The sequence below is a fragment of the Crocuta crocuta genome, unplaced genomic scaffold, assembly GCF_008692635.1.
Source record: "Crocuta crocuta isolate KB4526 unplaced genomic scaffold, BGI_CrCroc_1.0 scaffold41, whole genome shotgun sequence".
NCBI classification, from domain to species: Eukaryota; Metazoa; Chordata; class Mammalia; order Carnivora; family Hyaenidae; genus Crocuta; species Crocuta crocuta.
Window position 1 is genome coordinate 10234083 of NW_027529428.1, and position 17175 is coordinate 10251257.

Here is a 17175-nt window from a genome sequence, read left to right on the forward strand (position 1 = left end):
TGGGCATCCTGGTCTTGACCCTGATATTAAAGGAAGATTTCAGTTTTACACTGTTGAGTAGGAGGTTCGCTACGTGCTTGTCATAAACAGCCTTAATTATAATTTCTGACGCTAATCAATATTCTATCATTATCTGAAAAAGGAGAGGGGCCAGAGAAGGGGCCTACTGAGTCGACTACCTTCATGGATTATTGTAAGCAAACCCAACATGATAGTGATGTGTCCTCTTAGACCTGAAAAGAGGCACAAAACCACTAAGTTACTAATATTGTTGGTGCCTTTCTGGTGACTGGAGATCATGTTTCACTGAGCTATATATTTGGCAGTATACTTTTCTCCACTGAAAAATGGATGGGCAAGTAGAACACTGTCAGAATTGGCTATGGCCCCACGATCATCTCCTGTTGGCTGGTATTTAATGTAGATTTGTAGCAATCGGCAGCATTTTCCCTGCTAACTAATTCCAGGAACTGGAACATTCAACACTGCTTCTTGTGAAACTGCTAGGACTTTTCCGACCTTCAGCAACTCTTCAAGGCCAAACTCTTTCTTCCTAAGGTCAGAAGAGGCATTTGAGCTACTGTGGGTAAACCTCAGAACAGGTCAAACTGGCAGTGCCGTGCCAACCAGATGCTGCTGTTGCTGAGCCCGGTGTCACTGTGGTGATGTGATCGCAGGAAAGTGCTCTGTTGTAGTGGAAATACAGCAGGGAGAATATGCTAACTTCAAGGTTGCTCCATGGGAATCCTTCAAATCTGTAAACACTGCTGCAGTAGTTGGGTGAGCTGAGCTGGAGATTCTGTGGCCACTGCTGCAGTGTAGCCTGAGTAGGGCAGGCAGTCACCACCTGACCCAGAAGCATCGTGCTGGGTACCAATATGGCCCCAGAAGCTATAGGCACAGTTAGTAATTTAATCTCTAACCACAAGCTGCTGACCTCGAGAAAATCCTCTCTGTCCTGAGTCAATGTAGTTACGGCAGCACTCTGAGTACTGTTTCATGACATACTAGGTGGAATGTGGACGTGCTTACCAGCTACGAAACCATCACGGGGTCCACACAGCGCGGCTGTACCAGTGCTCTGACTGGAAAGAGGTGTTTATGGTCTGTGCCAGCTCAGTACGTTCTGCTGACTCTGATCTGATGCACTTTGTAAAGGCTGCCATTGTATCATACGCTGAGTGGAGCCAATGTGTCCAGGATTCCTTCCACTTTGATTTTGATTAAACAACCTGGTCATTAATATTTATAGATACAAGTTGCAAGATGTTAGATGAATTCAGAAGAAAGCTGAACAGAATCAATATTCAACCCAGGGTTGACCATTGTAACAAAAAACAAAAAAACCCTGCAGCCCTTGGGATGCCTGGGTGGCTCAGTTGGTCAAGTGTTCCACTCTTGATTTTGGCTCAAGTGGTGTTCCCAGTGTCGTCGGCTTGAGCCCTGCCTCAGGCTCCATGCTGAGTGTGAAGCCTGCTTAAGATTCTCTCTCCCTTGTCCCTCTCCCCTGCTCGCTCCTTCTATAAAATAAAAAATTTTAAAAATATAAAAAAAAATCTGCAGCCCTTAACGATGGACATTTGAAGGTGTTCTTGAATTTTTCTTATTTCTTCTTGTGGCTGATGAATATTTGCCTCTATCATCCATGTCTGTTGCTCTGATTGGTCTCTCAAGATGCCACATGGCTCGTAACTGAGCTAAAAACTGACACTGAGACCTCCCTTTTAAGGAACTGGTACATGTGCAGCTTGAGACCTCACTGGCTGTATTAATGACTCAACAAGAGATGAGGAATTTGTGGACTGACTGAACAGTGACCTCCTCTGTGTCACTCTTTTTAGGAGCTAGTATATACCATCTGGGAGGAGTACAATATCTGCTGGGTCTTTGCTTGTGCTGAGGAAAGGTCTGAGACTGCTGCCTGAGATAACTTTCTTGACCTCTGGAAGGAAGCAGAAGGGACTGGGCTGTGATCAAACCTTTCCAATACTTCCTTGAGACTGTGTCTTTGTGATTATCAGACCCAGAATCTTGGCCTTTGTCAGCAGTTGTTTCAGGAAGAGACTCTTCAATGCCAAGTACGCATCTTCCAGCCCCACCTACTGTATTAATTTACTACGGTGTGACTACAAACAACAAACTCTGGCTTGAATTCCACTGATGACAAATGATACGATGAGTCTGAAGCCAAATCCACTGTGGCCCTTTGATCTGCAGGCTATAACAACATGATCTGCCTTCCGCATACTGCAGTAGGTGTTCATGACACTTTTGCCAAATGTTCTAGACCATCCACATGATGTAATCCTACCCTGATTTTCATAAAACTTCAAATGGCAAATGTCCTATCATGGGTAGTTCCTTGTGGCCTAGAAATAGAATTCTAAACTATGTCTCGATGTCTAAAACTCTCCATTAGGCTCTTCAACAGTACACATCCTTGCTGAACTGAGGTGTAGTTCATCAATCTGAATCATGGTAAGGCCTATTGTACCTTGGATAGTTCCTTCAAAACTCTTCTGTGGAGTGTTTAATGATTTGAAATTTCTTATAAATTCCACATATTCATAGATATAGGACTCCTTTGGGTCTACTGTTCCTCAAAGCATATGACAACAGAATTCTAACTGATTTTAAATATTCAAACATTGATGAATCACTTTTCAGCAGATGGGTAGAGTATTTTATAAACCAGTGAGTGTTCCCTCTCTGGGATAAAATACTTTGATCCACAAGATCCGATTGTAAATATCAAAGTGATGAAGTTATATACTCTCACACACAATATGCTTCCATCTATCAGGAATGCTTAAAAATGAAAACACCAAAAGCCTTGAATCATTCAATAAATTCTTCATTACTGAGGAATGCTGGTTTTCAGTCCTGTCAAATGTCACTGGCATCCGACTGTAAAGTGATTTGTTTTCAGTAAAAAAATCAATGCTCTTCTGCAGAACAGATTTCGTCTTGTGCTCACGGGCTTCCTGGATCTGGAAGGTTAGGGAACTTCGCAGTTATTTATTTCTTCAAATGCGTTTTCTACTCCTTTCTCTCTCTATGCTTCTGTGACTCATATAATGCAAAAGTCACTATGCTTGATGTTGTCCCTTAAGCTATTTTTACTTTTTAAAATTCTTTCTTTTTCACTATTGGTTTTGGGTGAATTCTACTACCCGGTCTCCCACATTACTGATTTTTCTTGTTCTTCGTCTAGTCTGTTGCTGGAACCCCTCCAGTGTATTTTACAATTCAGTTACTGTGTTCTTCAGCATTGTGAAGTCCGTGTGGGACTTTATTTATATTTATATTTTCTCTCTCTCTAGGGAAGTTTTTGCTGTATTCATTCCTCTTGTTTTAAGACCATTACTTTGAATTCTTTATGAGGTAAATTATCACCATTTCATAATGGTTTTTGTTTCTGGTATTTTATCTTGTTCTTTCATTTGGAACACACTCTTTTGCTTCTTCATTTTGCTTGATTCTGTGTTGATTTCTAAGCAGCAGATAAACAACCTTCTCAACCTTCAGTAAGTCTTGAAGTGACCTCATGGAGATAAGCCCTGTTATTCAACTGTGCTTAGGTCTCGGTTGTCACATGAACCTTTGTGGTCCACGCAGCCTGATTTATCCTTGACAGAGCCCAGCCGCTGAGGGAGTGCCAAGTGCTGTGAGTGTTCCAGAGGAAGGGATCTTAGTGTACCCCTAGTTTCAGGCTGAAGAGAAGCTGGACTAGAGGCCAGACCTTCAGGCAGCAGCTTTTAAGCTATGAAGATATATATATGGTAGAGTCCTATAGAACCATAACCATAAGCCCTCTGGCCTACAGACCATGTAATCTGGAGGGGGTCTCCTCAGAAACTGCTGCAAAAATGAGGGCTCCAGATGAGCCCTTTCTGGGAGGTACTGGTGAGCTGTGGCAAGGCTAACAGAGAATATGACAGAGATGACACCTCCTAGGCTATGTTCCCTGAGAACAATTCTGTAGCCTCGAGCTGTGTGGTAGACCTGAAGCCCCTGAAACTGTAGTTCCAGGACCAAGGGGTCTTGTTCACAGGAAGACTGGAGATGTTTCAGACTGCTATCTAGGCAGTGCCATGGGGATAGGAGCCTGTCAAGAATGCTCTCTGATCATTTCAGAACTTTGGCCACCCAGCTCTGGCAGGGACTTGGGGGTGGCATACACCCACCAGTGCCTCTGTCCCAGGAGGAATTTCCATTAAACTCCTGCCGCTTGGCTGGATGCTTGAAGATTCGCAAATGAATCTCCTTCACATTTAGTCTAACCACTTTTTAAATGGCTGCTTTTGCCCAGAGTCCTGTGGTCTTTGCATGAGTCCCTTAAGAGCAAAATCTGTGCTCCCTACTGCTGTAGCCTTCTCCTAGATAGAAGCCCCCTTGGTTCCCAAAGCCAGGTGTTTTGGGGACTCATCTCTTTGGTGCAGGTCCCAAGGTTGGGGTTCCTGCTGTAGGCACAAGCTCTTCAGGGAAGAGCTCCATATTTGTGATAGGGATCACAGCACCACCCGACTGGTGGGCCCACGACGGGGGTGGGGTTTTGAGTGATTCTGTCTCTGTAGTTCCCACCCCTCTTGATGTGGACCATACGACCCTTGTTATAGAAGAGCAGTTCAGCTCAGCTAGTTTTCTGGTCTTTCTCAGAGCAAACTATTTCCTGTGTAGCTGTTGATCTGCTATGTCTGTGTGGGGACGGGAATTCAGCCTCTTCCTATGCTGCCATCTTGAATCACCTCTCAGTGGTCACTGAGTATATACATCTTTATAACAGTGTGATGAAATACAAGTACACAGTACTTCTAACATATACCAAAGTATGATGGTGGCCTCAAGGAAAAGCATATGCATGAATGAGCTGGGGGCTGGACTACTTTTTTCATGAAAGACCAGTTTTACTTGAAAGAATAACAGATAAACTATGGTTATTTAGACTTAAGTATTTGGCAGACTGTTCCTCCCAACCTCAAGTGGATGAAATCAGCTTATCACTTCAAGAAAAGTAACGGACAATATTTGCCCCCACTGATAAAATTCAACTTTCAAGTGAAAACTGGGATTTAGAAAATCTGTATCTACCACTGTAAGCCTGACAGCTTCTCAATTCTTAAAGATCTTTCTGATGGGATTGGAAATCAACACAATTATTCTTTTTGTATTATACAATAAAATGTCAATATCTGAAAGCCCTATAAATGACCAAGGAATGATGGAACAAAATTACTGGGTAAAAGATCCACTTACAGTGCAAGGAGTTTTAATATAAGAATAATCTCTTTCACTGGTTTCAGATTCTACAGTGCAACTGAACTTTAAGGAACCATACCTTGGCAGGTTTTGATTTAGTATTAAACAAGACAGTAAATAACTATCTGAAAATCTTCTATCAATCTACTTCAAAGCAACATCTCACAACAGACTGAAAGTAAAAGCAGATATGAAATAAATTTATCGAAAGAGACTGATGAAAGTGTAAAACAATCCCACTCTTCTCACTAAATGTATTTTGGTTGGAAGACAGTGGTTTTTCATAAATATTTTAAACATTGTTTTAATATATATTAATTTATATTACCACTAACGTGGTATTAAATATCATAGCTACAAGCCATATAAACAAAACTTTCTCAAGGTCCTCAGTAACTTTTAAGCATGGAAAGGGGTCCAGGAGTGGGTTAAAACAGTTGATCAAAGCACTTAAAATTCACCAACCTCTGTCCTACAATTTTATTTTGGGCAACAGGATGAAAAGTTTGAGAAAAATTACTACAAAATGTGTTTGTGGGAATTGCATCAGCATTACAGGGTACAGGCATACATCAGAAATATCAGAAATACTGCGATTCGGTTCAAGACCTCTGCAATAAAGCAAGTCAAAAGAATTTTGTGGCTTCCCAATTCGTGTCATGTTTACACTATGTAGTCGTCTATTTACTGTGTGACAGCATTACATCTAAAAAAAATGTACATACCTTAATTAAAAAATACTTTGTTGCTAAATTATCTGAGCTTTCATAGTCCTAATCACTGATCATAACACATATAATAAAACAATTTGAAATATTGTTGAGAACTGCCAAAACATGACAGTGAGCAAAAGCTATTGGAAAACTGGTGCCAACAGACTTGCTTAACACGGGGCTGCCAAACCTTCAATTTGTAAACATAACAAAAGAAAAAACTGAAGTATCTGCAAAGCACACTAAAACAAGGTATGCCTGTGTAATTAATAACAGTCTCAGTGCTTGGTGCCCACTGCCCACCCCCCCATCCAAAGGTACCTTTCTAGTTTAGAACTAATTTTTTGTTCCAGTTGTCTTTTCTTGGTTTTTCTTTCAAGAAGCTCCTTCTTCTTCTGTCTAAGTTCATTGTCTTTGTGCTCTAGATGCTTGTTTCTCTCATATAGGGCAATCAGCCCTGCTTCCACAGCCTGCAGTTTTCTATTAATTTCCTATGAAATATTCAAAATTATTTTAAAAACGGTTCTACTTAAATTATTACAAATCCAGTTTGTATTCTAATCCAATACTCAAAATAACCAACCTTTAGCTGTTCTTCTAAGTGTCTTCTTTGCTCTAGATCCACAGTGACTGTGAGAAACTGGGCTACTTTTAGGGATGTGTTGCTAGAAATAACTTTGTTTGAATAAAAGGAAGTCTTCACCACATACTTTTCTTCTGCTGTGTACATTTGTTTTAACCGGGTTTCTTGTATTACCTGTCAGAAAATGTGAAGCAAGCATTAGTGTACACTGAATTAAATGTTTTTAAAAGGACTAAAGCATTGAAAATACAGACCAAGTCCATTTTAGAAGATCAAATAGATATACTTACAAAACGGATATATATCCTTTTTTTAACTTATTCAGTAACATCTCTAAAAAGGTGGCTGATATACTTCAGGTTATTATTATGGAAAACACTGACGAAGAGAGAAGGGAGAAAACCGAAACAGCTGCAGCAAAGGTGGCTATGTTTCTAGCAGAGTCTACAATCTCCTATGTAAGTGTCCTTCTGGAGTTTTGTTGCATCTACAGAGGAGATGTGAGGAACCAGCTGCCCAGGAGACAGAGCTGTGGGAGCTCAACTAACTCATTTACTCTCACCGCCCCTCAGTTATACTGTTCACAGATATATAATCATATTCAATTCCTATATATTTGGAAGAATATTTTAACCCTTCAAATTTTGTGGGGTTTTCTGCATTATTTCGAGGTCTCTCTCAAGAACTTATACAAAAAGTTCTCTAAACTAAAACACATTCTAAACACAGTAACATTACTATATGTATTTCCGTATATTAATGAAGAATAGGGTTTTGTAGTACGGTTTTTTCTGATATCTGCATCTTCTTCACCAATACCTGTGGCTTGCTTCTATCCAGAAGTTAATAGTCTAAGTTAAGAGATAAGACATATTTAAAAACTTAGTTGAACAAGGTATAACGTGGCATCTATAAACTGCGGAATACTCTGGAATGAAGGGAAAGCCTAGAAGTTAGCCTACTCCAGTTCTTATGAATTTAAGTTGATAGAGATGGTGAGGGAAGAGCACTCCCAGCAAAAAGGACATCATGATTGAAGGCCGGCAGTAGAAAATTTAACCAAGGGGAAGAGTCTTGGGTATTAATGAGAGAACAATCCTGTAAATGGTCTTTTATATAGTCTTATCCTATTTTCGTAAGCTAGAAAAGAGGTGCACCCACATGGAGAGTTCTAGTATTCATTTCTCCAAATATTCCCCATGATGTAATTTTTTTTAAAGATTTTTGACAGAGAGAGAAACAGAGCATGAGCAGGGGTAGGGCAGAGAGAGAGGGAAACACAGAATCTGAAGCAGGCTCCAGCCTCTGAGCTGTCAGTAGAGCCCAATGTGGGGCTTGAACTCACAAACTGTTGAGATCATGACCTGAAGTCAGACACTTAACCGACTGAGCCAGCCAGGTGCCCCCTGCCCCATGGTGTAATTTTTAATCGAAGACACAGGCAACTTACTATAATTAGCTTGGTGGGGTGTCCTTGCTTCCCACACAATAGGTTGGTAATGAGCCCTCATTTCTTATCTTCTGTTGGTAAAGTACAGAGTCCCTAAATTACAAATTAATTGTCCCAGGGATACTGATACACTAGGCATTACAATTTTAAAACACATTTTCAAATATATCCAATACAAAAAATAGTAGTTAGGTCTGTAATTGGGTCCTAGATGCTTACAAGCAAAATATACACAACCTGGTGTTTTGAAAAAGACCTTAAATGAAGAGACTTCTTTCCTATTCCTGCCTGTGATACAAGCAACAAAGGTATTTTGGAGACCTAGACATTTATATGAGGAGAGAGCTCTCAGCAACATTAGCAGAACATAGATAGGAGCTATGAGTTTGTGTGCGAGGCTGGCCAGGAAAATGAGATCCTATAAAGGGAGGTCATTCATATAGAAGATAATTTTCTTTAAGGTTATTTATTTTTGCACATGAGAGAGAAAGAGGCAAAGAGAGAGGAGACAGAGAAGCCCAAGCAGGCTTGGTGTACTGACAGAGCAGAGCCTGATGTAGGGCTCAAACAAACTGTGAGCTCTTGACCTGAGCCAAAATCAAGAGTCAGATGCTTAAATGACTGAGCCATCCAGGCGTCGCTCATATAGGAGATAATCTTAAGCAGCAGCGTGAAGAAAGGAAGGGCTTACCAAAAACAGTTCTCTATCCCAGCCTACCATCCTAATGTATAATGTATGTGAAAAATAATCTAGGGGCGCCTGGGTGGCTCAGATCATGATCACACGGTTCGTGGGTTCAAGCCCCACATCAGGCTGTGTTGACAACTAGCTCAGAGCCTGAAGCCTGCTTCTGGTTCTGTGTCTCCCTCTCTCTCTCCCCTCCCCTGCTCATGCTGCCCCTCTCTCTCTCTCTCTCTCTTTCAGCAATAAATAAAAAACATTAAAAAAAAAATAATCTAGTATACAAGAATTTAAATGATTAAACCATTAATATAATGTCTGAACACAAGTTTGTCAAGCAGGAACAGAATGAGCTAAGAGTGCTAGGTGTCTCTTTTGAGGGTTCAACTTTATGCAATAAATATAAAGTATTTATGATGGGTATGATGTGAAGTCCCCTAAAGTATTAATCAACAGTCACAGTTTTGTGCTGTATTAAAAATGAAAAATACAAAGAATTTCTGTGTGGTTAAAAGCAGAATGACCTACTTCTTGAATATGCTAAGAAGTTTTTTCTTTTAATTTTTTTAATGTTTATTTTTGAGAGAGCACCCGTGAGCACACATACATGGGAGGGGCAGAGAGAGAGAGGGAGACACAAAATCTGAAGCAGGCTCCAGGCTCTGAGCTGTCGAGCCTGACCAGGGGCTCGAATCCATGAACCATGAGACCATGACCTGAGCAGAAGTTGGACGCTTAACTAAGCTACCCAGACGCCCCAAGAAGTTTTAACAAAACAAGGTCTGGGTACTGATTCAGTACTTTCTTACCCGTTCAATTTTTTCTCTGGTCCTTTCAGTTCCCACAGGAACTTCATGAATATGATAATGGCAGCAAAGGAAGCTCATGACAGGATCAGGTGCATCAAATAACTCTCGCAAGTAAGAGAAAAACCCATACTGTCTGAAACGAAAGGCACTTTTTAGATTTTTCGTCTTAAAAATCATTTACAGAAATCTGACAGTCGACAAGGGGCAAATAAACGAAATCTAATTTAATGATGGTACACAAAGTTTTTCTTTGTGTATTTTAAAATCACTTCAGTGATTAACACTTCTTTCCATGTCAGAAAAGTTTATTAATATATTCAATGATTACAAACTATTAATCTTCTTTGTTTCTTCCACTGCGTTTATATTTAGAATGTCTACTTACATCTAGAGTTAAGTACTTATAGCTGTCTTACAAATGCAAATTTTCCATTAAGTCCTTCTGGAATTACTTCTGCATTATGGAGTGATGATTTGCTTTATTTTCCCAATACCTAACCAACTACTTTAGCATCTTTTAGCAAACAGTCCCATATTATTGCACTGATTTGAAACATCACTATCATATAGTAAGTATTCCATGCTTTGTCTGTTCCTAGATTTTTCCATATTTTAGACTGAAGTAGAGATCCTAAAAAGGAATAATAGAGCCTATAACATATTTATGTGAGAGATAAAGTATATATAAGAGCTAAAGATGGTTATTTATTATTCAAAATAACAGGTTCTAACAGTATTTTTAAGACTTACCTGAGGTCATTCAGAGATCTTGAAGGTGCTTTGTCTGCATATGAACTCTTGGGAGCAATAACAGCATTTACTCTTAATTTTTTATTGTCACGAATCTGAATATAAGGAAAATAAAATAATTCAATTACCATATATTATCAATCAAAATGATATTTAAAATTATATTCCTACTGGCATTCATGGTATGATCAGAAACTGGATGTTTAATGGTACTTTTTAAATAGAAGTTTATTTAAGAGAGTGAATGAGCGTGGGAGGGGCACAGAGAGAGAATTCCAAGCAGGCTCTGCACTGTCAGCACAGAGCCTGATGCAGGGCTTTAACTCATGAACTGCAAGAATCATGACCTGAGCAGAAACCAAGAGTCAGATGCTTAACTGACTGAGCCACCCAGGCGCCCCTCTAATGGTACTTTCAAGAAAATTTTTTAGTGTGAGAATGATCTAATAGTTCCATGTTTTTAAAGAAAGAATTTATCAGTGAAAATAGTGAAAGAGATACACTCTAACAGTTAAGGAAGCAGGAATACCAAAACTCAGAGAATTGGAGAAATGGAACAGGCATTTCCCAAATCATTTTATGATTCCAGCATAATCCTGACACCAAAACCTGACAAAAACAATATCCCTCATGAATACATACGTAAAATCCTTTACAAAATATCAGCACACAGAATCCATCAATACAAGAATAGTACACATGACCAAGTAGAATTTATCCCAGAAATTCGAGATATAACATTCAAAAAACAATCTTATTTATATCAACAGAATAAAGTCCAAAAGCCATATGATCATCCCAACAGATACAGAAAAATATGATAAAAAAATTCTTAGCAAACTAGAAATGGAAGGAAATTTCCTTAACCTGATAAAGGGCATCTATGATAAACATACAGCAGACATAATACTTACACACAGTATTGGAAATGGTACACTAGTAGATAAGATTACAGGAGGCGGTTATATACATTTCACAATTTAAAATACAAAGTCATGTATGTACAAAGGAGGTCTGGTCCTGTTATGGAAAGTTAATTATCATAGCACATACACAAAAATAAAGGTCAAATTTTTTAGGAATCCACGTCACATCGATGTAAGATTCAGATCCTTAGCACAGAAGAAGCTTTTGACTCAAAAAGGGTCCTCAGTATAGGCTAAACTGGTCATTTCCAACAGAAAGCATCTAATTACACCCGAGTGAATGCCATTTGCTGTCCACTTAAAAACAAAATGACCTACTTCTTCAATAAGCTCTCATACCAGACCAAAAACTCACTGGTTAAGCTTAAATAATTCTAAACTTCACAAATGTCTAACTTCTGGGAGTCCATTCTATAATTTGATACATGCAACTTTTTATCCAATTACCATATAGTCACATTCCCTGCCAACTCCCAAACCAGAAGGAAGGGCACTATGGTATGGTAAAAGCCGAAGGAAGTAAGGACCCTTCCCAATCACTAGAGGACCACGGCAGCTGATTCAGCGCCTGGTCCTCGCTTACAACCGGAATGAAACCTAAACCTAAACTTTTAGGGCTTTTAAAAGAAGCAGAAGGTGTATATAAAAGGAAAGAAATCTTACCGACCATAACAACAGAACAGCTAACAATATATATTTTACAGATGACCATAGGAGCTCCTGGGCAACTCAGCCGGTCAAGCATTTGACTTTGGCTCAGGTCATGATCTCACAGCTTTTGAGTTCGAGCCCCATGTCAGGCTCTGTGCTGACAGCTCAGAGCCTGCTTCAGAATCTGTGTCTCCCCCTCTCTCCTCCCCCTCCCGCTTGCACGCACTCTCTCTCAAAAATAAACAAACATTAAAAAATTAAAGATAACCATATATAATAAAAATAACTGCAATACTAAATTCTAAATACTTTTCTATTGATTAATGGATTTAACCCTCCCAGACATCGTAAAGTAGATAACGTACCTATATTTTACACAAGAAGAAATTATGGCATAAAACATGTAGGAAACTTGCCCAATTTAGTAGCAAAGCCAGAATTCAAATCTTGGCAGCCTACCTGTATGTAGGTCTACCCTCGTACCTACTAAGCCAGCCACATTGCCTTTTAGTGCCTTCGATTCTCAGTAGTGTTTCTGTAGCCAGATACAGAAGTCTCATTCTTTCTGAAGAGGTTTTATTTAAAAGCAACAACATATTGATTCCCACACTCCCCGCCAAAGAAAAACCGAGTTAATTCCAATATATTTCCAAAAAGAATGTCTAAGACCAAAGGCCCTTCATTACATTTTCTTCTCTTAAAAGAATGTGACAGAATTATTCCTACTAATTCCAAATAACTTCAAAACATGTTTCAGATGCAATTATGGGCTGCTTTTTCTCTTGCAAAACATATTCATTCCCCAATAATGGCACAGATAAAAAAAAGAAATTAACAAAATTGAATGATTTTACACAAGAGTTACCGCTGGCATCATTAGTCATTATTTTGTCTTACTTTGAATTTAAAACTTAAGCCCTAGAGGATAAGCACCAGGTCAAAGTATTGTGTTGGTTACTTGCCTCTTTGAGGAAAACCTCCATATCTTCCTGACTTTCAAATACAAAAGCTCTCAAGTCATTTGACGAAATGTGATTTTCAATATATTTGGCATTTTTATTATCTTTCATATTGATCTAAACAAAATTAAAAGAAAATATAAGTTGATTTTCATGAAATCCAAACTGATTACAAGAACATTAATTTTACTTAGATCCATTTAATCATACTAAATTTACTTAAGAAAAAAAAGAAAAATACTTTGTCCTGAGAGTCAACATTTTAACACCTCTATTTTAGTACCCAGAAACATCCAGTATATAGTAAAACAAGTCAAGACTTGAATGAGTACCTGAAGCTTATCAATCTGATTTATCTAAGAAATAATGAAGTTCTTTCCTAGTCAACTCAATAAAAACCTGTGAAACAGGCTTAGATTGTAATCTAAGAGTATAAACATTTCTCCTCTATTCCCACACTTTTAATATTTTCTTCTTAGTCTTCAAGAGGAATTCATACTATGCATGCAGTAACTGATCAGTTCATAAACACAATGAAAAAAAAACTTGCTCTGAATGAATTTTAACAGTGTTTGTTTGCAAGAGAAATCCTAGGCTTATACCACTAGAGTATAAGCTTTATGATTCATTTTTAAAATATTAACAAAACAGGCACTTCTGCGTGTGAAACTCAATGCTGTGGAAAATGCGAAGATTGGTCAAGAAAACATACTGTTTCAAAAGACTACACTATTACTTTTTGCAGATGATAAATATGTTGAAAAGCAGAACTCGAGCTAAAGCTCTTTAACAGAGGTGCCTAAAAAGTGCTATCTATGGAATTTTGGGGGGTGGAAATAGATTACCTTCAGCAGATGGAAATCAGCTTTCTTGGAAAAATAAAGATTTATGAAAGAAAAGGTATTTGTGTACCACATACATAAAATGCAGTATACTAGTTAGGAGCTAAGGCTCTGGGGTCAGACAGAGGTTGCTTCAAAAGAGGTACAACTTAAACCTCTGAAAGTTTTAGTGTTTTAGCAAAATGGGTAGAGCCAAATAGTCTGCACCTCAGAAATAAATGTGGATTAAAACAGAGTAAAAAATTTAGTACAATGCTTGTCATATAAATGTTGGCAAATAGTACAATTTTAAATGATAAAATTTCAGTTAGCATAAACATGGGAAAACTGATACACAAGCAAGCAAAAAAATTAAAGCCCAATAAAACACCATCACCTGGATATAAACACTATAGCAAGTCAGTGTCTACGGTTTCCCAGTATTTTCTGGGACCAAATTACTTCCTCAGAAGGAATGGTACAAATGAAAGAAAATGTAAGTGGGTGTTAGCTCTAACTTTTAGAAAGGGTTAAAGTAACCCCAAAGTGACTGTAGGGGTCAGCCTCTCAGCTCTCCTTATCACTCTCCTGTATCAGAGATGCTGTTATGTCACATCCTTGGGTCTCCATCTTGTGGTCATTCGTTCTTTGAGAAATTTCACTTGTTCATTTAGACAATGATTCTCAAAAGAGTCACACGAGTGGGGGTCATTTCTGTGCCTGGCCAGTTTGTGTACTTCCAGGAGTGACTAAGTCACACTTTTCTCCCCAGGTAGAATGCACACTGCGTTACACTCAGTCTGGCCTCCTGCCATCCTGAAGGAAGACTTCCTCACGTCATCAGTTCTGCACCTTCACTAACTTCTCTGGTAAAGATACCTGGTAAAGTTCCTCAAGGGCATGTCTTTGCGATGCAGCAAAGACACAGAGAAGTAGACAGAGGAGGCACAGCCCTCTAAGGTGATCTGGTGGTTAATGGCAGACTGTTTCAGCTTTTTAAAATGCAATCTTTCTTGGGGTGCCTGGGTGGCTCAGTCAGTTAAGTGTCCGACTTCGGCCCAGGTCATGACCTCAGGGCTGGCAGGTTCAAGCCCCTGACTGGGCTCTGTACTGACAGCTTAGAACCTGGAGCCTGCTTCAGATTCTATGTTTCCCTCTCTCTCTGCCCCTCCCCAGTTCAAGCTCTGTCTCTCTCTCTCTCTCTCAAAAATAAGTAAACATTAAAAAACAAAATCTTGCTCTACATCCTATCTTATAACCTACTTTATAATTCATTAATAAGTCATAAATATTCTTTTATACTAACAGAGACCTAGAATGACATTTTTAATGGATGTAGAGTAATTTGCATGACCACATAATAGCTCTGGAAATTTTATTCTCTGCCTCACCATCATTACACTATTATAAACACTGCTGTGAGAAAGAGAACCATAAATAAATCTTTGCACACTTCTTCCATTGTAGACTGGAGTGGTCAGAAATGACTCCTGGAAGCGGACTGCTAGCTGACAAGTTACTGGACTAAAATTTTAAGCTTATATATTCCTAACTTGCCTACCTTGGTGACATTTCAACTAGATATTGGAGGGTCAGGTAAGTGTGTGTGTTGGGACAGGGATGGGGAGCAATACAGGTGGAAGAAGGTGGTGGGAAAGGTGAAGGGTTATTTCAGAAAGGATAAAAAAAAGCAGTGCTTATCTTTTTATCTCAAAATTCAAATGTAATTTGTAATGTAAATATATGCCTGCTAATAATCCCTCTTGGCAACAGGCTACTGTTAGAGGAGATCAAATGATAGAAGGATGGCAAATTTAGTAAAGTTGTGAATTAGAGGTCTGAGGTTGATATTTTAACAAAAATCTGTTGACAATTATTTGCATAATTTATTATGTTAAGGATCAAAATATTTTCTTATATTTTCTTTCAGTCCTTACCAGATTAATCAAAACAATAATGTCTGCATCCAAAATAGATATTCCCTTCTTGATCTGGCAAAAATACTCTAATAATACATACCTGAGCAAGAAGAGAATACAGTATTATGCATATTAATTTTGCTAACATAATCTAAGATATAAAAGAAGACAACTACATAAAATGATTTTAAGTAAAGGATAACACAAATTATAGAAAATAGAAGTTTTCATGAATCCTGCAAGGATCTATAGTGCATTCTTTTCTAAAGTAAAAAAAAAAAAAAAAAAATTACCCAGCAAAAACAATCCTTTAGTCATTTTGTGGTAAGTTTTAAGTTCATCTTATACCTAATATATCACTACGAAAGAATGTGCTGTTTACTTTCTTTACCCTTTCCATGGCCAAAATGATTACTTTTAGTATTTTAGATGGAAATCGTGCTAGCCCTTTCATGGCCACACTTCATTAAATGATTTACTAAATACAGCTTACCCTCTTCTTAATGACCCATGATCATCAAAAAGAGCTATCAAAGGTTTATGCTGGTTTCAGTCTCAGAATCCTCAGAATGCTCTAATAATTGCCGGTAATTCTCTCCTCTACCTTCTGTCAGTTCCCCCATATCAACATAGTTATTCACAACAGTTTCTAGCCCTTTGGCAGCATTTAATCTATTGCCTGCTATATGTTAAGAATAACAGCCAGAAGGAACTAGCTAACGAAACTAATTTTATACAAGATTCCTGGTCAGTAAGCTAACAGTTTCATACTTTTCCTATTATTGGTCAAGGACCCTTTAGAAAACTCCGGTATGGATTCAGCAGCATACCAGTTGCCACAAGTTGGATAATGGAAAAGCACAGTGTTAATAACACTAAGAATTCTTAAAACAATAAAAATCTATAATGACTACAATAATCAAACTAACAGATGCTACCAAGATGAACAAAATTTCTTACCGTGAGCATTATAGGCTCACAGACTCTTTGCTTAAATTTGTCCCGGTTATTTCTTAGCCATAAAACAGCATCGTATGTGTCACGGTATCTCTGTCTCAGCTTGTCTTCCTTTTGATTCATAAGATTGTCAAATCGTACAATATTATCACCCACGCCTAAAAAAGGAAAACAAAGTATATCTTTGAAAACTTTGATTAAATAATACAAAAGCATATCTTAGATCTAAATGTCAGTACCACTCAGCAAGTATCCAACACAGTGAGAAAGCAAAACCCTGGACAAATTATTATCAAATTTCCAAACACCTGGGATTAAAAAAAAAAAGACCTTTAAGCTATCAAAAATAGGCCACATAAAAAAGATTAAGAAAGCACTATATTTCCTAACACAAGGTGATTGCAATAGGCCCTCAAACATCTGAGAGAAAAATTATTTTCAGCCCAGTCATATATATAACAAAACCAAGTTAAAAGGGGACCATGAACTGAAGGTATTTTCATTAAATTCCAGATATCTGTAATTAAATCCCAAATCTCTCTTCTTAGGAGGTTACCCAAAGATGTATAACAGAATAATGCAAGAAAAACAAAGACACAGAATAAATGTATCCAACACAGACAAGGATCTGTGACAAATCCCAGATGACAGACGCACAGGAGGCTTCGAAAACAATCCATCTAGACGGTAGGAGGG

The 17175-nt window shown here is 38.3% G+C and overlaps 1 protein-coding gene and 2 pseudogenes across 1 annotated transcript in view; all 3 read right to left on the minus strand.

The window, feature by feature from the left end:
- SMC5 (structural maintenance of chromosomes 5) overlaps nucleotides 1-17175 on the minus strand; it is an 86652-nt gene that overhangs the window by 27100 nt on the left and 42377 nt on the right. The window contains exons 9-14 of the mRNA XM_077759295.1: nucleotides 16483-16637; nucleotides 12786-12899; nucleotides 10247-10341; nucleotides 9497-9629; nucleotides 6556-6729; nucleotides 6294-6463 (exon numbers count right to left, since the gene is read on the minus strand). Coding sequence (XP_077615421.1) covers nucleotides 6294-6463; nucleotides 6556-6729; nucleotides 9497-9629; nucleotides 10247-10341; nucleotides 12786-12899; nucleotides 16483-16637 — 841 coding nt within the window. The remainder of the gene's footprint in view (nucleotides 1-6293; nucleotides 6464-6555; nucleotides 6730-9496; nucleotides 9630-10246; nucleotides 10342-12785; nucleotides 12900-16482; nucleotides 16638-17175) is intronic.
- On the minus strand, nucleotides 578-1326 carry LOC144227584 (circadian locomoter output cycles protein kaput-like; annotated as a pseudogene).
- LOC144227585 (circadian locomoter output cycles protein kaput pseudogene) lies at nucleotides 1521-5920 on the minus strand (annotated as a pseudogene).